This window comes from Cupressus sempervirens, chromosome 6 (assembly GCF_028749045.1).
Source record: "Cupressus sempervirens isolate cs-2001-9-10 chromosome 6, ASM2874904v1, whole genome shotgun sequence".
Taxonomy (NCBI): domain Eukaryota; kingdom Viridiplantae; phylum Streptophyta; class Pinopsida; order Cupressales; family Cupressaceae; genus Cupressus; species Cupressus sempervirens.
Window position 1 is genome coordinate 270,208,529 of NC_143123.1, and position 12,818 is coordinate 270,221,346.

General features: G+C 38.5%; 1 protein-coding gene across 2 annotated transcripts in view; it reads right to left on the reverse strand.

The window, feature by feature from the left end:
• MOS14 (ARM repeat superfamily protein) overlaps positions 1 to 12,818 on the reverse strand; it is a 286,973-nt gene that overhangs the window by 9,796 nt on the left and 264,359 nt on the right. For both annotated transcript variants that reach the window (XM_089787799.1, XM_089787798.1), the window contains 4 exons: positions 2,829 to 2,910; positions 2,657 to 2,745; positions 2,439 to 2,513; positions 2,295 to 2,349 (listed from right to left, as the gene is read on the reverse strand). In XM_089787799.1, the coding sequence (XP_089643925.1) occupies positions 2,295 to 2,349; positions 2,439 to 2,513; positions 2,657 to 2,745; positions 2,829 to 2,910 (301 nt within the window). The remainder of the gene's footprint in view (positions 1 to 2,294; positions 2,350 to 2,438; positions 2,514 to 2,656; positions 2,746 to 2,828; positions 2,911 to 12,818) is intronic.

Consider the following 12,818-nt stretch of genomic DNA (forward strand, 5'->3'; position numbering starts at 1 on the left):
ATCATATTGTGATGTTGACATTGCTATGTTCATGAGTCACAAATTGGATAAAGGAAGAATCTTAGTATTCTTCGGGTTTATCTTATATTCTGGTAGATCTTAAAACTCAGGATCTTGTTGTGATATAGAAATACCAGTTTCTGTGAGATCACAACTTGGATAAATGAATAGATTACTCTTAAGATTTATCCTGTATAATATCACTAGTAGCAGTGATTTGTCATATCACAGGTTTAGTAATATGACTTTGTATCATGTGTTTTATGATACCACATACTAAGAAGAAACAGATAGATATAGAGTATTAATTCTTGCTTATTCATCTGTATTGGTGTTGCTAGATATAATCTCTCTGTAGGATTATCAAGTTAAGAGGGAGTGTTAAGAATATTAAACAAATAACCTACAGGTCTGATACTACAAACCATACTTCGTCTTCTTATTATAATATATCTCTAAACTGGCATTATATTATATATAACTCTTCCTATAGGAGCCAACGACTTCTCATGAAGCAATAGTATAATGCTTAACTAAACTAAAACATAGTTAGGTGTTATTAAATTTGTCTTCCCAGATCGCTGACTTAGAGGGAATTTAGTTAGTGCTAGTTTAGGAAGGGTTATGTCCCTTTGAGGGACATACCCTTTAGGAAGGATATATAGGGAGGTTATCGATGCAGATTGAGGACACACAGTTACAACGAAGTCTGCTCCTCTAAGCATCTATATCCTGCGAATTATATCAGAGATACTCCCTCACAATCAAAGGTCGAATATTCATTATTGGATCTGCATCAAAATAGGCATTATCTTCATCAATATTCAGAATTCTTAGAAGACCATTCTCAGCATTTAAAGACTGGATTAAAAGTCTGATTCAGAGATAAGGAATTAGCAGAAACTTTACAATTTGTGCATGTTGGCAATTACAGGTTTTTTAATATTCTTATTTCAATAAATTCCTCCTGCATGATAATCTTGTATATATTCCATTGGTAAAAATGAAAAAAGGCTCATAGTCAATAAAGTTTTTGTTAATGCATAGTTAGTAATTTTGCAATTGAATTCCAAGCATTGTATTTCAATTTTTATTGTTGAAAAATCAAAAAAAGCCACAAACTCTAGAAAACACAAAATATATAAAATTTCAAAAAACAAAATATATTCCAGTGTTAGCGAATTCAAGGTAGAACCATCGAAGTTTTTAAATCTAAGTAGCATAAGAAAACACAATCACAATAAGAATATTTTCCCTGTGCGTGTGCATACTAAAAATGCACCAATCATGGTTGTATCTGAGTTTCCACTGGCATGCCATGAGCAAGTAATCTTTTATTAAGTTCTTAATTTTCGAGATAATATATTAAAAAATAGTATTTGATTACCATCTAACACCAAATCTTGTGACCTAGCTCTCTCCTATCATTAAACCAAATAAGATTAAAACTGTGAGATTGCTATCAGGGTTCAACTATGTAGTTTTCAAGTCGAACTCATTATGTTTTACGAGTAGTGGTTTACACGAATCCCTCATGAGAATGAATGGAACAATTAGCACTTGTTGCATCTAGATGATGCTCACTTATAGGTCACCCATCCTAGTATTGCTCCAGCTCAAGCTTGCTAAGCCATGAAGTTCCAAGTTCCTCCCAAGAAGGGTCCAATGTTTCACCAATGTGAGCATCACCCCTATGCAATAAGTACTAAGTGTTCCATTCATTCTCATGAGAGGAAGATATTCAACCTTGGAGGGAGCTTGAGCTAGAGCAATATTGGGATAGGCGACCTCCTGGGAAGGGCTTGATGCTTCACCCTTGTGAACATCACCTAGATGAAATGAGTGCTAAGTGTTCCATTCGTTTTCATGAGAGAGGCATTCTTGTGAGCCAATACTCATGAAACATGGGTCAATGAGCTTGAATCAAAAACTACAGAGTTAAATCCTGATAGCAACATCACAATTTGACTTCCTATGGAAAATATCTCCTACTTGTTAGAGTAAAACTGATAAAAAATACCATATTGGGTGTTTCTGTTATCATCTAGGGTTGAACATGTTAATGAATCAGAATACAACAAAGAATTTTTGAATAGGATAAAAACGATGGAAAACAATAACCAATGCCCTAGCTTTAAAAAGTAATGGAATATGTGGACTTGTTTTAAAGCACGAAAGTAAACTACTCCCAGAATGACGACTTTCTCGTCAAGTATTTGTGTACCATATATTTACTAAATTGTTAATATTGAAATTGTAACCACTTTATATAATATGTGCATTTGGAGTCTCACAGCATATTTGCAGGCCCTGCATAGTCGCTCCATAGTTGGCATGTCCCAAGCACGTCTAAAAAAAAAGGAAGATGTTAATCAGCTAAATCAACAGAATCTAAAACCCAAATTACATGAATAATATGACAGCTCACACATTCTTACTGGTCAAAAACAATTTTAAAAGTTGGCCAAATATTTTGAAACGCATCTCCCACAGCTTCAGGATGGCTAACATATCTGTAAAGAAATAAACAATACAATTAACATGATAAATATTATGCATCCTTATGTCTAATACATCCACAAACAATTTTGCAAGAAACAACCATTCAATAAAATACATTACCAATTTGTTAGAACAGAAACCATTACCACTGTACCTGAAAATATTTGAAAGGCGATCAATAGGAATAGTATACTGATTTGCACTGAGTTGCTGAGGAGATCTTGCTGCTTGTGCTATAACTTCCTGAACATTAATGGAAATGTTAAAAGTTAACATGTGTCTGGAGAATACAAACTCCAACATGTATGTATTGATGGCAGTTTTACCTGCAGAGGAGTTACTGCAGGAATGCATAAAGCTTCAAGAGCCTTCTTTGCATGTTCTGGTGGAAGGGCAGTGATAACCATACTGTAAGGCAAGTAGAGAGATTCCCAATAAGTGAGAATAATTACACACACAAAACTTCAATTTAATAAAATAGTTAAAAATGTATTTGACTCTACAAAGCAATAGCAGCATGATCACGTTTTTTAAACTGCAGGTACACTATTGATGCATACAAGAAAGTGCTCTGACTTCTCTTCATATGGAAGAATATCTAAATATTAATTTTATTTTACAGAGCTTAATCTATTAATGTTGAAGAGAACACTTTCAAAAACTCACAATTCAACTCTTTACGATCCACTTCATCATCATGAATTTATTAACAATATGGCATTTCACCATCTACTGTGGGACAGCTTCTTTCTTTGATGAAATAGTATATTCCAACAGTATATGAGATAAAATTTGCAAGGAAAAACTGTAACTCTAATAAAGCTTTATGTAACATAAAAAAATTGGTCTGTGCATCAAAACTTTTGGAATGTATGATTCAAACTAATGATATAATAGTTTACAGTTTAAACATAATTTAGAGAATGTGAGACATGATTCATATGACCCACCCTCACATTTCGAAAATAGGAAATATTAAAACTTCTGAGTGGAAGGGGAAGATAAAAGGTCACAATGGCTGGTCTTTCATTTACACTACCATCTCTCAATTTGATTTATATAAATGAAGAGAAAACTGTCTATGGAATCTCTTCTTTTTAACTTCTTCTAATTCTGAAACCCATTAAATGGTCCAAATAATCAATCTCAGGAGGGCATTCCTAAGTGTTTTACTATGTTACCCCAGGTTTCCAGGACGGGGGGACCTGGGGATGGGGAAACGGGTTTCTGGGACAGATTTTCTTTTCTCGGAGCAGGGGACAGCAGGGGACGGCAGTGGGAACAGCTATATAAAAAGTAGGGAAAATTTAAAATATATAGGAAATTTTAAATATTCATATAAAAACATGAATAACGCATGCTTATATAAATTATAGAACCTTAACATATAATGTTTGTGTTAAATAATTTAACTTAAGAGTTCACATGAGAGTGGAAATCAAACAAATTATCAAAACTGAAACATTAATTTTATGGGACAGCCAAGGGAAAGGTTTCCGGAAATAGGGTCAATTTTTTCCACAAACGCGTCCCTAGGTAACATAGGTGTTTTATGAGTGTCTATGCAACGCAACCAAAATTTGAGACTTCAATGATGAGTCCATAATATAGTTCAAAGACTTGGACTCAACGCGGACTCGGAAGGCTAATCCGACATGGGAATCAAGACCAAGCGAAGAAACTCAGAAAATACTCAGCAAGACTTGACAAAGTGAAAAACCCAAAGAAATTTAGAGATTTTTAAATATTTAAAACTTGTTTCAAGCTAAAAAAAAATACTCGTTTCAAGCACCTTTTACAAAATAAGGGCTTAAAAACACAATAATATCTTCAAATAGAGTTAATTTGATCACATACACAAGTTTACATCTAAGTTACCGATTCGCATGTGGGGATTTTTTTTTGGTTTGATGCGGATGCGGGAGGAAATGTATATATATATATAAACATATGCAAAGAAATGCAAGAAATATACAAAAATAAATCATTTGATAAAGCATAATATGACTATGAATCTATGATACTTAACAGTTAACTGAACCCTTAAACAAAATTTAAGATATTTAAAAATTCATATGATATTCATATATCAATATCAATATGTGCTTGTCCAACATTAGCGTTTAGTCTTGACTCTTAAACAATAAGTTCAAATAGGTCATGTTCAAGATTCCAACAAAATAAAATTTAAAAACATGGTAAATGATTGGAGTCTGACTCTGAATCATAGGGATTTGCAAGAAAATCCACATTCTCATTGTCATCTCCAACTGTTGAAAGATCATTTGAACCAAGCATGGTTCCACTTATACTAGATGCACCACATGCCACACTAACATCATCACTGTCTCCAACTGTAACAAGATCATGAAGTGTTGCATCCAAATCTGCACACTCAGGGGCTACATCCCAAAGCTTTGTTGCCCCTTCCTTGTAATGATCATTCTTACGTGACAAAAGACGCAAGTGGGTGTGGACAAAGACCAAGTCCTCAGCTTTCTTGGAGCCTAACTGGTTGCGCTTCACCGAATGGATAAAGGAGTATGTACTCCAATTCCTTTCAGCAGCAGAAGAACTAGCAACCTATATTGTTGTCACAAAACATACAAATGAAAAGCAAATTAATTTTATAGAATGCGTGAAACACTAAATTCTACAATGCAAGTGTAAACATAAAATTTTAAAATAAATTTACAAAACAAAATAAAAAACTTACTTGTGATAGGACTTTGATTGCAAGAGGTTGAAGATGCTTGAAAGGTTGACCATACATGTACCGCCATGTGATAGCTCCCATTCTATTTTGGTCCTTTAGTGCAAATGGAGAATGCTTTAACCCCGAAGCAAACAACCCAAATTCTTCCCTCACTTTTTCATGCATTTCTTCCAGTGGGAAGAGTCTTGAAAGGGCTTTGTGGCACCCCGCAGCAACCTCCTCATCCGCAAATGTTGCAACTCTACCCGGCATACCAGCTATCTCCTCACTATAGTACCTAGGAGATAAGGCATATGCAAGGAGGTGCAATGGGGTAGTCATCTTATTCCAACGATGGTTGATAATTGCTTGCACTTGTTTGCATAAGGCTTCACATTGTGTGGGGTCACTCTCATGTGCTTGTATAGAATGTTTTACCTTCTCAACCATGGTGTCCATGCCATCATACACATCCCCTAAGCAAGGTGTATCTGTATCAGCAAAACGGAGCATAGTCATGATGGGCTCAGTGAAATCCAATACATATGCCACATGAGCCCAGCAACTCTCATTCAAGATCAAATTCTTGACCCTTTGTGCTCTTTTTGAATTTGAGATCTTCCATACACCCCATTGATGACCGATGACCATTTGATTTAATGCATCTTTTACCTTGAGGAGTCGCCTCATAACAATTGTATGAGATGCAAAACAAGTCTCAGCAACCTAAGCAAGTTAACAATATGTCAATTGACAATATAATTATAAATTTTAATTTTTAACTAAATTACAAAACCATGAAACTTAGTAATTTTAAAAAATTAATTTACCTTCAGCAACTCCAATTTGGAGTATGTTCTAAAAATGGATTGTGACATGTGGTGGTTGGTCACGAACATCTGTATGTCCTCCCCCTCTTCATATATTTTCTTCACCCAATCTACTTCAGTGCCAATCCTCTGCATGATCAAGTTAAGGGAGTGAACAGTGCATGGAGTCCAAAAAGTATGGTCATACCGACTCTCAACTAAAGCATCCGCACCCCTGCAATTTTTGGCATTGTCAGTGACCACCTGTACCACATTCTCACTACCCACCATCTCGATGGCCTCAATGAGAATTCTAGAAATGAATTTCGAATCCTTCACTTGCCCTTCACAATCAATGGCCTTCAAAAACATTGCCCCTTTGGGGGAAATTGCAATCACATTAATTAGTGGTCGGTTTCTTGTATCCTTCCAACCATCTGACACAATAGTTAGACCTGAAGTTTTCCAAGATTTTTTGATTGGTTGAAGGTCTCTCTCTATATGTGCCCTCTCTTGTTGCAATAAAGTTGTACGCACCTTTTCATAGCCCGGGCTTGTGTAGTCAGCCGGTGATTCTTTGATTGCTGCCACCATTTCCTTCCAATATGGTGATCTCACCAAGTTGAAAGAAAGCCCATTCGCATAGAGGCAACGTGCAATAGCTTCATTAGTGGGGTCTCTTGCCCCCATTTTAAATGCGGTGTCCAATGGGCCTCTTTTACGGGTTGAAATTTCCACTTCTTCCTCATCCTCTTCTGGCACAGGTACCTGCAAGAATGGGTGTTGGGAGGATGCCATTGGTTCAGTGGGTGTCGTTGGCTTGCTCTTTGAGGAAGGACCTTGATAGCAGTTTTTTTTTGATCTATTGATCAATGCATCAGCAACTTCTTGTTCTCTTACAAATGAAAGTATTTCCGCACTAGTCATCCCAGTACCATTTTTGCCTTTGCACATTCCAAATCCTTTGCCAACAGGGCCCATAAAATGAAGCTTCACTCGTGAATATGAGCTATTGAAAGGTTTTCCTTTGTTACTTTGACAATAATTGCACTTTCAATAGTATGAGCCACCTCCTGAAACCTGTGATATCCGTGTTGTATGTCTCCACAAAGGAGAACCTACATCAATTTTGAAATTATCAGTCCCTTCCCCTCCTTGGCCCCCCACTGAACTTTGACTAGCACTACTACCGGTATCCATTCTTGCCTAGTTTTTTGCAACCTATTTTATAAGAAAATAAATAAATTTTAATTAGTTCCTAACAACAATGAACATCAATGATCATGCATACAAGTGGAAAGAAGTGAGAAAAACTACTAAAATAGATACCCAAAGTTGCTTCTACATATCTTTCAAAAGAAAAATTGAAAAAAAACTTTAAAAAAATCTTCAAGAACTTTAAAAAAAATCAAAAACTCAAAAAAATTCATCTAAATACTCAAGAAAAGGATTCATCACTTACCTTGAATGGTTTAAACTTCTTTGAGAAAGCTATCTCTCCCTCTTCGATCGATCCTCTTCGAAAATGCTAAACTTAGCTTCACAATGAAGGAGTGGCTGTAGGTGCAAACAAAACTCTAAAATGACTCTTGTGAATGCTTCTATGTTGTCTTCTAGGGTCGTTTTAGGGTTTTATTGTGAAAAAATGCTTTAAAAAATGTTTTTAGTCACATGTTTTTTCATAGTTTTAAGTTAAAATATACATTATTTTATTGGTTTTCCGCCTAACTCCCACAGATGCGTCCGGATGCTCCCGGATTCCCTGCGGATGCTGCCCGGAAGCCACCCCAAGCATCCGGATGCGTGTGGAAGCTGAGTATCAGCTTCCACACGCATCCGGATGCCTGCGGGTGGCTTCCGGGCAGCACCCGCAGCGCATCCGGAGGCTTCCCACATCCGTCCGTATCGGATGCGGAAGCTAGGCACTAGGGCCACGAATCGGTATCTGAGGTTTACATCAATCACATAAGTATAAACTATAAACACAAATTTTAGCTCAAGGAAATAGCACACCTAATATATAAATATTCACAATTAAATACAAAACTCATGGAATATGAAATTCATTGCAACTAATGTTCCAAACAAATTTCAAAACTAATACTACAAGTCTATGGTTCAGCCACTCAAAGGAGCAAGAATCCTTCCTATGAAGGCATCTAACATAGGTCTTGGATGACATTGCAGCTATAATATTTTTTAAACTACGAATATGAAAATATTTGCAACGAGGGATATGTATTATGTAGAGTTTTAAGATCATGATATATCACTGACCTTTCACTTGCTTAGACTTATAGCTTGATGGGGGTTTGGGGAACACCAAAAGAAGGTTGAGGGTAGCAACCCTTACGGAGCTTTGAGGGTGAGAGAGAGGTAGAGAGAGATAGAGGAAGAGAGATAGGTCTAGAGTTCAAGGTAGATATAGAGAGTCAGATATAGCAAGCAAGAGAACTGAAACCACTCTCAAACAACCTGACAATATATGCATGAAATATAACTAAAGTATAAGAAAGGAAAAACACACATAGAAATGTGACTTATACTTAAATGTCATATTTCGTGTATATTATCTATTGAACTAAAGAAAGTGAGACTGACTTGAAGGCAATAGGGAGTTAAATGTTAAATCCATGTATATTCTACAATCGTAAACCCAAAAAACATCAGTTTTCGTCAAGTTTGAGCATTCAAACTTGCCGAGTAACTCACTCAAAATAGGCAAGATTGGGAAGTCTTGCCCAAGAGTCAGCCACCCTCAGACTCCCAAGGATCACCCTACTCCGGACACATCAAGCCTCAGAACTATAGTTCATGAAGCTATATGGAGACGAGTTTGATCAAGACTCCAAGGAGTTGAAGTTTTTCAGTTTATGTGTCTACATGAATTATAGGATTAATTGAGTAGAAACAGCTGGTGATGGAAAAAATTGCAACCTACAAAGAGTTTAAAAATCAACTAACAAAAAGAAAGTATTTTTGTTGTTCAAAATTGTTTGTAAGACCATTTGAGTAGCAAAATAGGTAAGCAAGAGGTGAAGTTACTCAACATAATAAGGCAACGTATCAAGATAAAAGGCCATGGCTTCAAGGAAGGAATCCATGTTGGAGAGGTGTAAAATAACAGAAAAGGAATGTACAAGTGTGTAATGCCCCCATTTTAGCTCACCTTGGTTCATTGTGTGGACTATCCTATTAGTGGCCCTCGTAGGCTAGGTCAGATGGTTAGGGGGTTCTAATTGGCAGAACTGGAGGCCGATTCCCATTTCAGAGGTGAGTGTTCAAGATTGCTCTTTGTTTGTTATCAGTAATTTTAGTAAGTGTCTATTTTAGTAATGTCCAATTATCAGGGAAATACTATTTATACTAATTCAATTTTGAGGAGTTCCTAATTTTGGTAGGGCAGCTAGACCCCTGGTCTACTCAGTGGTTGACTCAAAATCATAGTTGACTTAGCAAATGATACAATTTGGACTTATTGATATTATTTATCACTAGTAAAGTCACTTTATTAATAATAAAGCCATTATAAAGTTATTTAATAAGTGGGCCCAATTGACTCTAAAACTGCATTAAAAGAATATAATAATGAGAGAGCCTATTTAATGTTTTCCTAAGTCAACACATGGGGATAAATGCAAATGTATTTAATGTTTTAAAAACACAAAAGCAAGTGTTTCTTTTTGTGGCATTGAAGGGCGACAATTCTTCAATGTTTTTGAGATGGTAAGAGATTCATCAAATTTTTCTTATCAGTGATGGATTCATCCAAGAGACATATTTGTGCCTCAATTTGATAGTACAGGAAGCTATGCTCTTGAGTTTGATGAATAAGAGCAGAAAGTTTCCATGGGCGGCCAGCTAGTGGATTTTTCAGTGATTTAAAGAAGGTTTTGTGCATCTAAAGTGGTAACCATATTCAGACCAGACCTGTGTCTCCCAGGAGAGAAACACTAGGTCTCTGGACTTGATTGATCCACATTTTGGCTCATTCGTACTCATAGTAGAGGTTGTCGTCGGTAGAAATTGTGTTTTAGCTGACGGGTCCCTTCGGAAAGGTTCTTGTTATGTAGCCGACGGGTCCCTTCGGAAAAGAAATTGTGTATCAGCCGACGGGTCCCTTCGGAAAGGTTTTTGTTATGTAGCGACATGTTGTATGTGGCCGACGGACTCCTTCGAGAAAGTTCTTCGGAAAGTATTTATAACCCGTTCGAGAAGCATTGTATTCATCTTATCATTGAAGCATAATGTACTGGTTGGCATATGCGAATAATAATAATAAGAGTTCTGTTGTTCGTGTTCATTGTCTGTATGCAATTCTTAATTAACCCATGCGGTAAACATTTGGCGCCGTTGCCCGATGGACCTGGTACGCAGGCAGGCGAATGGAAATTAAATGCCGAATCAATTGAACAAGAATAAGGATAAGCTGAAGGAAAAGGATGACATACGCGTCACACAAGAAAATTTAATTCTAGCACAGTAGACAGAGCGTTGAAGGAGATTTCAAAAGATTGCCGACAAAAACAAGAGCGCGGAACGATTGTTGAAGGAGACTCGACAACGGCTTGATTTGGTGGAAGAAGCGACGGAGGAGTTTTTGAACTTGCATACGCCACGGGAAGAGAATCCTGACGGAAGGAGATCGACTCGCATGGCTCGAAGTGTCAAGGGAGCACGAGCGTGGAGTGACCTCTTTGTCCGAGATATACTTCTGGAACGAACAGTTTCAGTTGACGAAACCTCTTCTTCACCAAACAGCGCGGAAGTCAAAAACAGCGCGGGTGTTGCAAACAACGCGGGTGTTGAAAACAGTGCGGGTGTGCAGAACAGCGTGGGTGTCCAGAACAGTGCGGGTGTTGGAAATAGCGTAGGTGTGCAGAACAGCACGGGTGTCTAGAACAGCGCGAGTGTTGGAAACAGCGCGGGTGTGCAGAACAGTGCGGGTGTTCAAAACAACGCGGGAGCTCAGAACAGCGCGAGTGCTCAAAACAGCGCGGGAGTGCAAAACAACGCAAGTACACAACAAAACCCTCAACATACAGTAATAATGGCAGGTCCAAAAGAAAAGTTGCCTAAATTTGATGGTGAAGGAACTGCCGATCCGATTCGACATTATAAAACATGTGAAACGATCTGGAGAGAAAATGGCATAACAGATACGAACGAATGGGTTCGACAGTTTTCAGCCACCCTACGGGGTGTTGTGATTCATTGGTTTACTGACACAGATCCGCAGAAGTTAAAAAATTGGGATAATATTAAGAAAGAATTTATTGCAGAATTTCAAATATTGCGACACAATAATGAGATTGTAGCGGAGATATTCAATACTAAGCAAGGGAAGAATGAAACAGTCCGAGTCTTCGCCAGGAAGTTAAAGGACCTGATCAATAAAATGGAGAATAAGCCGGCTGATGGGCTACAAAAGAGATGGTTCATTGAAGGCCTTCGTCCAAAGCTACGAAAGAAGATGAAGATCGTGCCACCATCAACATACATTGAAGCATACAATCGGGCAATGAACCTCGAAAGTGACCAGAAAACAAAGAAGAAGAAGAACAGCTCGTCCGATTCAGATGACGATGCATCTTCAGGAGAAGATAGCAACGATGATGAGGGAAGCAACAAGAAGGTCCGTGCCCTCTAGAAGGACATGATTCGGATGATGGAGTTCAAGAACATGAACAAGGAGACTAAGGACAATGACCTATGGTGCACAGAGTGCAAGAAAGAAGGCCATACGAAGGGATCCTGCCCGAAAGAGCAATTTTGTGAGATTTGCCAGATTCTAGGACACTCGGTAAAGGAATGTTCTTTCAACTTGAAATCAAGAACACCACAACAAGTGTTCCTCACGCAGGAGGCATCCCTGTCAGGAGGGAACGGGAACACCAGTACGGAAGGTGCCACATCAGGTGGATATAGAAACAACCGACACAGTCAAAACAACAACAATGGCAACAACAACAATAATGGCGGAAGGAGTCGAATTCAGTATGATGCGAATGGTCAGCCGATAGTTCAATGCCGCGCATGCAATCTGTGGGGTCACTTCACCCGAGAGTGCACAATGGCAAACACACCGAAGTTGCTATGCCGATGGTGTGGACCTGGCGATCATGACGATGCTAAATGCCTGAAGTCTAGAGTAAACTTGATTACCGTCGGGACGGACAAGAAAGAAGTTCTGGCAATCACTCGGAAGTAGGCAAAGCTATACCCCGATCCGACGGAGGAAAAGAAGAGACTGGAGGAAGCACGGGCAGAGATCCAAAGAGCAACGCAAATAGAAACGACACACTTGAAGGACACGCCGAGTACCTCCGTACGGAATTGCGTAGAACAGAACATTGTATAGCAAATATTGCAAGCCGAGATACCCGTCAGGATAAATGATCTGTTGCTCACTATGCCTCAGCTCCAATCGGCACTCACAAACATCGTTCTCGCTGCTAAACTCCCAGGAGAACATGGAAGCGAGCAAGAAAGTGGAGCAAGTACAGAGGACAAAAAGGAGGAGAGTGGCGCAAGTGCAGAAGATCTGATGCTGTTAGCTCTTTCATCCGGACGCTATCCGGCGGTTGTTGAAATGGGCATTCTCGGGACTGTATTGACGGAAACGATTGTGGATGGAGGGTCCAGTGTCAATGTGTTGCCTGAAGACACCTGGAAAAGGTTGGGACAGCCGACATTATGATCGCCTACATTCTAGCTGCTAACGGCCGATCAACATGGAATCAAGCCATTGGGAGTCCTGACAGCACAACCAGTGACGATTGGAACACAACCATTCTTGTTGGATTTCGTCG